At 39.0% G+C, this 12,777-nt stretch overlaps 2 protein-coding genes across 2 annotated transcripts; both read right to left on the reverse strand.

The window, feature by feature from the left end:
* Nucleotides 1-10,317: 10,317 nt before the first annotated feature.
* LOC126567544 (ribonuclease P protein subunit p29) lies at nucleotides 10,318-11,125 on the reverse strand. Its single transcript, XM_050223761.1, has 4 exons — nucleotides 11,119-11,125; nucleotides 10,753-11,053; nucleotides 10,528-10,673; nucleotides 10,318-10,454 (listed from the first exon to the last, which is right to left on the reverse strand). Exons 1-4 carry the CDS (start codon nucleotides 11,123-11,125, stop codon nucleotides 10,318-10,320), a joined length of 591 nt encoding a protein of 196 aa, XP_050079718.1.
* Nucleotides 11,126-11,412: 287 nt separating this feature from the next.
* LOC126567545 (uncharacterized) lies at nucleotides 11,413-12,538 on the reverse strand. The gene is made up of 4 exons (XM_050223762.1): nucleotides 12,425-12,538; nucleotides 12,227-12,350; nucleotides 11,587-12,160; nucleotides 11,413-11,523 (listed from the first exon to the last, which is right to left on the reverse strand). The coding sequence occupies exons 1-4, from the start codon at nucleotides 12,531-12,533 to the stop codon at nucleotides 11,413-11,415; spliced, it is 918 nt and encodes a 305-aa protein (XP_050079719.1). The 5' UTR covers nucleotides 12,534-12,538.
* Between the last annotated feature and the right edge of the window lie 239 nt (nucleotides 12,539-12,777).

A 12,777-nucleotide genomic window follows, 5' to 3' on the forward strand; every position in this document is an offset into this window, starting at 1 on the left:
GCTGCCAAATTACAGGCTTCCCTGGACTTACTTTATCCGCAGCTGGATAGTCAGGGATCAATGATTCAGACGTGATCCGGCCCTACCGTGTGAAGACTAGTGCCACTTTTGATTCCGGCGACTCCAAAAAGTGACGGAATAGGTTGCAATTTGGACAAAAAATTAAGATTGACTATGAGTGGTAGAGACCAGCATGCAGTTATTGAATCTAAAAAGAAGTTGTGTAGATTTACAGACAAAAAATTAAATTAAGCGAATTATTTTGAAGTTTTTTAGTTGTCTTAATTTATTTATTTTTGATGCCATTATTTATTTAGAAGGAAAACGTGTAGCAAAAGAGCGGAAAAACGACGGCCCGTTGGTGTAGGCGACAGTGGCGCCGGTCTTTAGACCGCAAGTCGGAGTTTCGAACTCAGATCGTCCCCCCGTAGTGAGGACTGACTATTCAACTATCCAACGTGGTACCGGCAAGTCTAATAAGCCATTAAATGGCCTATTTGATTTAGCAGGTCGTCAAGCTAACAAGAGATAAAAGAGAAGCAATGGCGGCGTTTGATAGATTTAGTATTTAAAAATATATTTTGAAATTTTGTCAGAATCATTCATATTTTTCTCTTTTTCTTTTTGAACCCATGTGTTCCGACGGATAAACGATCTATCCATCTTTATAAAAAGACGCCCAGGACGTTCTTTGCGAAGGAGAAGAAATCGCTCTAGAACATTCACGTTTGTTTTCTTTCTTTTCAAACTTTTTAAACCTTTTATTCCATCCAAACCTACGGAGCGAAAAAAAGTTAAGATATGTCTTGAAAATACTGTTTAACATTAATATTAAATTTTTAATCTCATTTTAGATTTTCAGACTTGTTCAACAAAACTTTTCTACACACGCTTGAAACCCTGCATCAAATACTCGCGCAAAAGATAAAATAAGTAAATTATATTCCAGACAAAAACCCGCCAAATCTTGTCCATATTTTCTTCTGGATGTTCTAAATACATTACAAAATTTTCCTTTACCGCCAACAAAAACATCCACACATACACACCGGCAAGAGTCTTTGGAAGTTCATTTTATATTGTACCCGTTTGCAGCACACTTTGCTCATCAGTACCGACGGCAGAATGAAGAAAACTTTTACCAACAGTTTCTCCACCTGCTTCAAGCCTTGGGTGCCTGCAACGAAACGCAACAAAAAAAACTCATCCTTCGCCGAACACTTTGCCAAGTGTAAATCCAACACCGTAAAGCACACCGTGCGGTTTGCCGTTGCCAAACAAAATGTCCCCCCCCCCTCCCTCCTCCCCTTCCAATCTCTCCCAAAGCAGTAAATGGGGTGGATAAAAGACCTCCACACCACTTTTGATCACAACTTTCTCGTAATTATGGTCCGTCTACACATGTGTGAGTGAGTCTACCGTAAACCGTAAAGCTTTTCATGTGAGTATTTGTTCGTGTGTGTGTGTGTGTGTGTGTGTGTGTGTGTGTGTGTGTGTGTGTGTGTCAGTGTAGGAAGAAAAACTGACAGCAAAACCTCCATAGCAACACCATAGCAACACCATCGCACGAAGAATGATGTTTCTGATGAGGTGATGCACGCTAACAACATCATGTGTGTAATCAGCAAAGCATTAGAGCCATGCTTGCATGTGTCTCGGTGTGTGTGTGTGTATGATGTTGTAAGTGATGGTTTATGGAAAGCTTTTCGCAACTTCATCCCTCAAAACCGTTGCCACCGAGGCGGAAAGTACGGGGGCCGAGTGGAAGGAGTTAATCCTACTTTTATTACTTCCAGCACCAGGCGCCTCCATCAAATATGTTCTCACTCGTTTCCCAACGCTCGTTTCCTCTTTCGCTTTACAGCGCTTCTCACACCGTTTCGCTTTCACTCACACATACACTCACCAACACTGTCTCTCTTTCTGTAGCATACAAAATTTAGTAAATTGGATCGTACCAAAGGACGGACGGAAAGATAAAAGGAAACGTTGGTTCTACTGGCTCGGCTCGAAAAGGGAGACACCCCGACACGCGGATTAATTGAACTAAATGAAAAGCTTTTAAAACACTCGTTCGAGCAGAAGGCGAAGGACGGGGAATGGTAGCTATACGTTGCTTTCACATGAGCAATTTTGTCACCGAAAGGAATCAATTTTCCTCACACTCGTCTGTTGATAATGTGCTATTTGTGCGAGTGTCCTGATGCGTAATCTTGTTTCGTACTTATATGTGTGGGCACTTATATGTGTGACCAAATTAAAGCTAAAATTAAAAAAAAACCCTATAAAAGATGACCAGTTATTTTTGAATACGAAGAACTATTTTTAGAGCATCAAAATACGTTGGCAAATGATGTAGAAATGTGAAGAACATAAAATATATAAAAGAAATAGATGAAACATAAAGAACGCGTTTAATATCATGCAGAAATAACAAAAAACCGTACCTGTTTAATTACGAAAAGAAAAGATCTTTGCAACTTACTCGAAACGTAATTTTTATTTATTTCTTCAAGCTTTTTCATTGTTAAAATAAAGTTGTAAAGGAAAGTTTTTAAACAATTCGGGATATTGTATTATTCGTATTGTAAATGAAAAACTGGTTTTAAACGCTACAAAATATATAAGAGAATTAATATTAAAATAACAGTGTAGAAATACAATCATACAAATCTTGACTCACAGGAGGCATTTTGTGCTATTTTATTGATTTTAGCTTCAATATAAATCTTCATCAGCTGATTTTCAATAGCTCTTCTTATTTCTAGTGTTTATGCCTATTTGTTTTGATACTTAATGCAATTTTGTACTAAATGCATGACAATTATGGTTAAAAAAGATAAAACAAATGTAAAATACTTTTTAAACAACATAATGGTTGGTATAAACACTAAAATGAGTTAAAACTGTTTGTATGAATAAAATCAAATATAAGAAAATCACACCCCATTTCCTGTAAAAAGAATCAATTTACTTAATACTTAATAAACGAAACATATAAAATAAGAAATTAAAGAATCTTGATACCAGTGTAAAACACCAGATTCTAAAAACATTGCTTAACACATGATGATGAAACACAATTTTGCTCTCATAGCCCTGTTGCGGTACTGTTTATAATGCGCAATTTGTATGAGTGTCTTTTCCAAAACTTATTTTGTGCCTGTAGTGTAGTATGCGTTAATGTGTGTAAAAGCCAACACTCTTGCAGGCCGGAGTGGGCAAGATGGGAAACACATTGTAACATATTGTCCCCTACAACATCGGCAGCATCAACAGCGCCATCATCGTCACGACAGCAAGGACGAAACAAAGACGTTCAAAGATTGACGCCATAGCGTTTCACCCGTCCTTCTCCATTCTTCTAGGCATGTGAATTTGCTGGTGAGATCTTCGTACAAACAAACCATCTGAATAATGCAGTATCCTAATAACGATAGGATACAGGGACACACACTGTCACGGTGGGATGTCACAGATGAGAGATTACTAAGGGGAAATCCGAGAGGGATGCCAGTGCAGGGAGATCCTTACGAGAACATACATGTGTATATGTGGATATGGAGAAGGATATGTGCCGGTTTCGGTACATAAGACTTTGCTAGACTTCACATAGTTCCCCCCAAGGCAAACGGATGTTATACAACAGCGAGAGAAACAAAACAAAAAGGTAGAAAGGACTTTAGCTTCCTTCATCACCGTCCAAGTGTCATTGATTTCCATTTCGATTCCACTGGCCATGGCATATACAGACACACATTAAGAGCGAGAGAACGAGAGATATGCCAGAAGCTGTGACAAATAACTGCCTTTGCTTAATGTTGTTTTGCCCATCTTCGAACCTTTCTACTAGTGTATTCCTGTAGCAAAGAGAACCCAAAGATGACGCAAATATTCCGTACGACATGTCCATCACTTCTACCACGCTATCCGTGTGTATGTGTGTCACCACGTTCGTATGCTGTAAGTGTGCTCGGTGTGCTTATATACACATTGCCGTGTGTCCCTGTCGCTTCATCTTTTCTTTTTTGTCCCTTCTTGTTCTACGCCAAATGGGAAACCACCTTCCGGGAAAGCAATCAACTCACTCTCCATACATTTTCCACGCGCGCTCTGGCAAAATAGACAGCGACAGTGTAAGCGAACGGTTCGTTCTTGTGTGTGTGTGTGTGTGTGTGTGTGTGTGTGTGTGTGTGTGTGTGTGTGTGTGCCAAAAAGGAAAAGGAGCAATCAACTTCCGAGAACGAGAAGCGCAGGTCAATCTCACAAAACCCAACGGATGGAGGGAAAAGCCTGTGGAGAGAGCCGGAGCGAAAGGGACGAGCGAGCAACATAAACATAATGGCGTTGCCTTGAGGGTGACACAACACGCCACCGTTATGCGCCATCCCAAGAAGGGTGCGACTTTCCTGTGCACACATACACACACAGAGCAACCAACACCCGGAGCTCAAGTCAAACAAACCGACCAACCAACGAGCGACAACGCCAACGTCTCGCTCGCGCCCGGGGACAAACTTTCTGCCACACAGCGTATCGCGCGTCTGTACGTCCTCCTGTTTCTTCTGCTCTGCACCAAACCCGCACCGAACTTCCTCCACCCGGATTAGAGAGCAACTGGGACCACCGTTCGAAGCCGTCGAAACCGGATACCAAGGGTGAAATTTGGGACAACAACAGCACACACGAGAAAAAAAAAGCGAGGAAGCGAAACGTGTTGGCGTAAAGAGCCGACAAAGCACTAAAGCAACTAAAAAAAAAATGCATGGATGGAAACAAGCAAAAAAAGGACATTCAAGGCTTCCGACACCGAGCCCGAGAAGCGGTCGTAGCGATAGGGCGGACGGACAAAAAATGTTTTGAAAAGGGAAAAGATTTTGCACACTGGCGCAGCAGAAGAATGGCGCTGGCATTTTGAAAATATAAAAAAGAAACTAGCTGTGGTTGTCATTTTCCTGGAAGCTGGTTGGTGTGATATAACGGAAAGCTAAGTAATGTGTTCACGCTGTGTTATGGAACTTTTAACTATTTTTAACTTATGAAACTTTAATTGAAATAGATGTAGAAATGATAGATAGCAGTGAAATAAATTAAAAACATTCATCAATATGGCAATAATGATTGTTTAAGTGAAACTTGGAAGATAATGAAAAATTGGAGAAAAGTAGAACAGTAGAAGCGCAGAATGCAAGGATGAAACCAGTGTAATAAACCTAATTGATAAATTTAGTTGTAGTTTGGAAAAATAGCGAAAATTTTATTTAAAAAAACTAAAACGAGGTGAAGCGATTTGCTGATGGTCAGTATTGAGATGAAACTAAGAATAAAAGATGAAAAGAAAATCAATTAAAACAAACTAAATAAAGGTACATTGATTTAAGATATTGATTATTTTAAAACATGAAAATTGAATAGAAAGAAATAACTTTTTTATTAAAAAAGAAATATGTAAATAAAAAACTAGTAGTAAAATTGGAAAAACAACAAAAATAATACAGTAAAACTGGACCAAATACAAGAAAAGTTTTGATAAAATTAAAAATATTTTAAATCTAGCCAAACAATTACAAATTAAGCTATCAAATTGAAGTATAAAGAACAATAAGTAGATAGAAAGGAAGAAGAACAATCAAATGTGCTCTGTATTCAATTAAAATATTAAAAGACTTAAATATGGTGCAAAGAAAGGATAGAAACGATCTTTTATTGAGCTTCAGTTTCATCTCTATGTTGTTTCGTTGTCTTTTTCATAATAAAATCGGTTTTGTTTGAGATTTTTCTCCTTAATATTGGCGGTGACTTAGTCTTACGTTTTCCTGTGACGTTTTCTTAAATATTTTAAAACTTTTTCCAAAATTTATCATAATTAGTACTTATAGCATTTAATTTTTTATTTAATAAAAAAAGTCTTCAAACAATATTTTACACAAATGACTGTAATAAATGATAGTAATACAACATATGTTGATTTACTCTGAACAGTGTATTGTACTCACTTCAACGAAACTTTATTCAACTTTTGAAAAAAAAGGCAACCACCTACCGATGTACTATAATTTTGTCAAAACTTGTTTCCTCCATCGTGTCCTGATTCTTTTTTTCCCGACGCCGATTGCATAAATTTCCACTAAAGCGATGGGTCCATCGTCACAGTACGCTGCTCGTTTTACGTTTCGTCGCGCGGTACCGGCTGACTGTGTTAAAATATTTACCCGATAAATAAATGCGACGCGGCGCCATCGCAGTCACCTTTGCCGCGAATAAGCCGAAAGTACACTTCCACATCCACCATCCACCCACCCGCAGACCACTTCATGGCGTCTATGTACCGTGCAGGAAGTTTGTGAAGCTTTCGATTTCGACGGTGCGACGGGCGGCAACATGATGAAGCGACCAACAAACTAAGCAAACATGGCAGCAGTAGCAGCATCATCACCAACGCCCGAACGCTTGACACGTTGAGTGTGTTGCCATAGTGACACAACCGACACCAATACACACGCGCGCGCGCCCAGCAGCCCATCCTTATCGTGGGGCGAGCGGTATCCCTTTTTACTCTTCAACTCGACTACCTTGGAGGTGGGTCGGAGGGAGGTTGGTGGGTGGTTTAATGCTGCTGTTGCCAGAATGAAAAACGCATAAAAAAGCCCAGCGAATCCCTTATGCTCACGGATTCTACGAGTGCTATTCAATTTACGGGCGCATCCTTCCGTGACAGAATTTCTTTTTTTAGCTTGTGTTTTCTCCGCCAGCTAGATGGCTCATGGGTTGATTGTGACTAGGTTTTTACCCTCGAAAAGGTTGGTTTATTCGCTTCAGCATATTTTCTACGGTTTTTTGGTTGCGGAGCACTCGAATTTGAAAAAAAAAGGAGTTCGAAGTAAAAAGTTGCTCTCATTAAAAGTAAAGCCCACACCTGTTTATAGTGGTCGACCAACTAATGGAAAGTTTTGTGATTAACCAAGAGTAACAATAGACAAGGGCTGAGTTTTGAACCCAAAAAATCCCACCAACCACACGTTTTGTTCATCAAAGCCACCAATAACTTTGCGGACAGTTTGGTGGTAGATTTCAACTTTCTTTCGTATGGCGAAAAAGAGGATCAAAAACTCTACTTTATCGTATGATTAAGCTTACCTGCTAAACAATCACTAAAGCCGCTTAATAAACCACACCAATCAAACGAGTTTAAGCCTAATTTAAGACACCGCAGTGTTGGAGACCTTCTGTAGCACTATTTATATGTATTTGAAGAGTTGGAATTATTATTAGAAGAGCTGGACAAATGGTGTAGTTAAATGTCCTAAGTTCCTACAAAAGGAAGATTTTGTGCTAAGTGAAATAAAAAATATACTAAATATATTGTAGAATCAATACAAAAAGAAAGAAAACAAAAAGACAAAGAAAAACACTGCAATTGAAAAATACATTAAATTAATCATTAGAAGAAGTTGATTTGTTGAATATCCGATAACCATTATAGACTTTAGATAGGGTGACTGTGTTATCTAGGTGATAAATAGACATAAATTACTATTAACTAAATTACTATAAACAATCTAAAAAAATCCCTTACCTAATGGAGAATAGCTAAAACTAAATTACTAACGAATAGACAAAAAAAGAAAACAAGAAAATAGTATAAAACTATTCGGGATTAAAGTAGATGAAAATTATTCATCAAACGGCAAAGAGCCCTCACATTTGAAATAAATAAATGGATGGAAATAGTTTTAATAATTTTTAATAAAGCATTTTGGATACAACACAATTCCAAACAATAATAGCAAAACTAGTATGAAAACAAAAGAAGTAAAATAACAAGTAAAATATAAAAAATAATCAAATAGAAAAAATAAAAGAACGAATAAATCAACAAAGCTCCGATTTTAACCAAAAACAAATAATAAAAACCAAATCAAATAAATAATGTAAAGAGCAAAACAGAAAATGAACCAAAAAAAGTTAAGCTGTGACACTAGAGAAAACTACATCGCAGTTGCACTGTAGCAACACACTAGTGAAAAAATATAATTAAAAAAATATAATTACCCCCAAATTTTTGAAATTTATTAAATTACATTGTTAAGTATAAAAAAGATTCAAGAAACTGCTCCATTTTCTCTTCCGGTAATAGACTTAGTATGAACCCGTAGCACCCCGTAGCTATCAAATATTAATAACCTAATTCGAAATTCTAGAAGAAATACTTCCAAACCTGAATTATTCATCATTAATTGTAACTCAATTTGCGATATCCTTTCTGATGCGCGAATGGCATTACCGAACGGGCGTGTGTGCGTGTATTAATAGCGTACGCTTTTTCCTTTCGAAATCTCAACCCAATCCCCGCCTGTAAGTATTAACGTATTAATTCTTTCGGATCAAGCGCATGGTATCGTCTTACAACGGCTACCCTTTACCCGCTAATTGTTCCCCGGGGAGACCGGACTTACCAAGATGCCGTCGCTTAATGAGGAATTAATAATGATATCTCCATTTCGACATTTCGAATCCCACCTCCAGCGGGACATGATTGGATTTGATGGCATCCATTTGGAGAAAAACGGATTTTCCTTATTTCGCTTTAGCTACACAGTATCCTCGCTCGGTTAGCTGATGCCCAAAAGACTCATCCCAGAGCTCCAGACGGTTGGAAGATGTTCAATGTGATAAAAAGCTGCCAACGAACGAACTACTGGCCACATCCACTTCATCAACGCATCGGGATCGTCGTGTCTATCCGTCTACCGTTTGCCTACGACACAATGTTTGTGCCCTTTGAAGTAGTAGCCGGGTGCCACACTCTTCAAAGGGATGATCCAAAATAATAATAACGGCTTTACATTATCCGCCGATGTCACCAGGGACCGGGATGGTAAGAAGCGCACACCGTACGATAAATAGCCCTCGAGGAATGGTCCGTATACTGCTGGGCCAGCGCTGCTGTGGCTCGACCGTGCATTATCGAGCACATTGGCACATGATGAACGATGTGTTGGGCCCACTACCACCACTCGGTAGCACTGATTGGTGACTGCTTTGACTGCTTTTAATCGACGGCACATCCGACGGCGACTAGCGTTCTGATTGCGAAACCTGGAGTGTTCGGGGCGACGATGACTAGCGCACCAGAAACCCGTACCTCGATGTTACTAAAAGCACCCATTCGCATTCTGGTGCGCTACATTCAGCAAAAACACGGACGGTGGGAGAAAATTGCTCACTACTTCAAAGTGGCAAATCCCCTTTTCAATTTTCTAAGCGGAAGATGAAGGATAAAATTTTAATGCCCAAGCATAACTCAATTTTGTCCCTGCGTTGAATCGTATCGTGCTGCACTCCTATCGTTTGGTGCCGAGCGGTCCTACCATTGGGCACATCAGGCATCGATTCTTATATGGATCGCGCAAGGGGATCGTTCGTTTGTCGAAAGTGGATTCACAATCGAATCATACGTACGAACATTATCTACTGCTGCTCCCGATTTCGTGGTGCACACCTTTTTTTAAGGTGTTGCTACGAGAACATCACGATGGTGGCTTTCAAACTAACAAAAGCTGACCATTAGTCTGACGCGAATGAACAAGGCATGATGGGAAATCGTTTGCGTGTAAGTGAAAAAAAAAAAAGAAACAATGATGAATAGTGTGTAATTGCAGAAACGCTTGAAAAAATCGTATTTATTTATTTCTTGTCGTTTTTTTTCATATCGTTTTGATGGCGGGGTGTTGTAGAGCATTTACCATAAAATAAAGATGCAACTAAACAATATGAATTTGAAATATTTTAGCCAGAAATGTCTCTTCAATTATTAGGTGATCGATCAGATGATCTACATTTTCCTTTCTATCGTATAAAGTTTTTTTTATTTATTTTATCAATTTAATTTGCTCTTTAATTCATCCCAACTCAAGCAGGCAGTAACGAACTGAAATATCCCTAAATTTGAAAATTTACCAAAAGCGACATCTGTCGGACAATAGCGGAAGTTATGATAGCATTTTGAAAAAAAAAGCTAAATGAATTGAAGTTTTTTGCTCTTCAATTTAGTAGAAATTGAATGCAGCAAATCACATCAATTATTAATCATCTAATATAACACTGAAACAATATTACTATTCGATCGTTATCTTCTACGGCAGTTAATCTGCAGCTAATTCATCTCTCTTGTAATCCTATTTCGATTTGTTGGACATTTGAAATCGATTTTAGAGTTCATTAATTTTCTTTACGTAACTGGAAGTATTAAAGAAGAAATCAGCAAACAAAATTGTTCTATACTATTTTTCAAACGGTCTTCACTTCCCGTTACCGTTATAAATCCGGAAAAGCAAACGTTTTAGCTTTCTTAACCGATCGTTCCGCAGGCCGAGCATTTAGATGTTTGCCGAAAATGGTCACTATCTGATCTTTGCAGATCACTTCAAACTGGGAATCGTTTTTGGGTATTGCTGAAAACATTATTAAACATACACATTCTTAATCAATCAGGCCAAAATATTCCCATGCGCATATTACACTTACTTCGCAATTTATCATCCTTCGACACCATCTTGAAGGTTCCTTTCGTATCGAGCACAACGATTCCTTTCATGCCTACCACGCTGGACTGTTTCGAGCGGATGATTTGAATTTTCGCTCCATGATAATCGGCCTTTAGCAAGCTAGCTCTGAAAGGATCATAAAAAAAATATAGAAATATTTAGTACTTGGTACACACATAACGTAAAAGAATAAAAATGCACATACACAGCCGTATTGTATCGAGCCTCGGTCACGTCTGGCAATTCAGAAGGGAAAATTGTCTGATAATATCCACACCACATCCGGTGCAGCTTTAACGCATCTGCGTACTTTACCGTATCGGGTGGTAAAGTGTAGAGTCCCAATTCTTTGATTTCTTTGCGTGAAAGTTTCTTTTTTGGCTTCGTTCGTAGCACCTTCTTTTTGCTCCTACAATGCACCGGATCAAGACTGAGGTACTGTTTGGCTGTAACAGCATCCTTTTCCCGTTCTTCTGGTCGCACCAAACTAAGCATAAACGAAGGAGCTGCAAATAAAACCCGGTTAGTAGATGTAGAAATATGATTAAAATCTAATAAAACGGAAATTTACCTTCCATTCTGAACAAACGTGACCAAATATGCGGCTTCCTGGATTTGTTTGGATGTTTTGTTTACAAAATTTGACATTTCCTAATGAATCCCGGTACCGCTGTAAGCAAACCATATGTCGGACAGTAGATCGCAGGCTTTCCTATTTAAAATCGCCGTTGAAATCAGATAAATTTCGCAGAGGAAGCAACAATATTATATAAAATCGTTCTATAGGAAGTTAGTTACCATTATGAACGTCTTATTAAAGTGTTTTTTTATATATAAACAAAAAAAAATAATAAAATGATGAAAACTAGATCCCAGCAGCCTCTGAGATCTCCATGACGTTCAAAAGACTCGTCGCAATATCTCCCAATTGTGTGTCCGTAGAGTCCTTCATCGTTTTTATCATTGTCCACGGAATCTGCAAGGAAAGTAAAGATCTGTGAATTTCCCTTACTTCCGTCCATTTTACACCACATCACACCTTTTCTGGCAATGCCGAAGGGATCCCTGCCTGAAGCGATGTACTAAGCAAGCGATAGATAATAGCCACCGCAACCGCTACCACATCGGTAGGATCGTTCAAACTCAAACAACGAAGAACACAACTGACAAGCCTTTCCTCGCTCAGCATGAAATAAGCAACCGGATCTTCCAGCGACATATTGTACGCGAACGTTAGCACCATACGCTTCATCAAGCGAAACTGTGTACAGCTCCACTGTTCCTGACCGAGTACCATCTTTTTCATCAGTTGTACCATTTCTTCTTGCTGGGCCAGAAATGCTCTTCCTTCGGTAAAGGCTGCCAAATTCGTGATTGCTCCTAGAACCGATATTACAAATACGTGTTCCGTGGATTGCAACGGAGGTGGATTAACGCCGTACGCGGTAAGGAACGAATCAATTAAACCTTTCGTTAGTGCACAATACTTTTGCATCGTTTCTTGGGCTTGGATGAGCATTTTTACGTTCGATTGACTTTTGAACGATTTCCATACGATTTCACCCATCACGGAACCGATCTTGATCATCACTTGGTACTGTCCTTCGTACAATCTGCAGCAAAACGGAACGAAAAATAGAAAACTTTTGGGTATGGAAAAAGCAAGGGAAATAATATACCTTTTGTAATTGTTCATTTGGTTAACTTTATCCTCTAGCTGGCGCTCCAACAGGGCCACTCTGGCTTCCGCTTTTAGCGCTCGTTCCTTCCACGAGACAGACTTTTCATCCGCTTCCTTTAGCTCTACGGTGGAGCACCATACGTTTATCCTAGATGTTTATTGTTTTCCTACACAAGGACCCAACCTGTGTACTTACTTGTTTCCAGCAAAGGGACACACTTCTTGGTCACGTAATGCAACATCTTCCGGTGACGTTGGACGGCTATTTCTATTTGCTTACACTCTTTTTCTGCTTCTGCCATCATTAATCGCTGCTGCTTGCGAAAAGTTGTGCAAAACAACAATAAATTTGATCCTGCAAAGCTACCGTTCACTTCAATCTCAGCAGTTTGTGTGTGTGTGCGCGCGTAGCAGTGAAGTTTTGAATCGGTGAAGATTTGAACGGTTTTTTTTTCAAGCGGTTCTCGGTTCGGATCGGATTTCTGGCTTTCAGTGTTTTATTTCAACCCTAAAAAATCTATCAATTCCACAAAAAATTATAAATTATCG

The sequence above is a fragment of the Anopheles maculipalpis genome, chromosome 2RL (assembly GCF_943734695.1).
Source record: "Anopheles maculipalpis chromosome 2RL, idAnoMacuDA_375_x, whole genome shotgun sequence".
NCBI classification, from domain to species: Eukaryota; Metazoa; Arthropoda; class Insecta; order Diptera; family Culicidae; genus Anopheles; species Anopheles maculipalpis.

What these genes read in the sequence shown, in the direction of transcription:
- LOC126567544 (XM_050223761.1), bottom strand. An exon ending in GCTCGATACAATACGGCTGT is followed by an intron (nt 10,674 to 10,752) that starts GTATGTGCATTT and finishes TGATCCTTTCAG; the next exon opens with AGCTAGCTTGCTAAAGGCCG. An exon ending in GAAGGATGATAAATTGCGAA is followed by an intron (nt 10,455 to 10,527) that starts GTAAGTGTAATA and finishes TAATGTTTTCAG; the next exon opens with CAATACCCAAAAACGATTCC.
- LOC126567545 (XM_050223762.1), bottom strand. Translation starts at nt 12,533, where the DNA reads ATGATGGCAGAAGCAGAAAAAGAGTGTAAGCAAATAGAAATAGCCGTC. An exon ending in TGTCCCTTTGCTGGAAACAA is followed by an intron (nt 12,351 to 12,424) that starts GTAAGTACACAG and finishes GCTCCACCGTAG; the next exon opens with AGCTAAAGGAAGCGGATGAA. An exon ending in CAAATGAACAATTACAAAAG is followed by an intron (nt 12,161 to 12,226) that starts GTATATTATTTC and finishes GTTTTGCTGCAG; the next exon opens with ATTGTACGAAGGACAGTACC.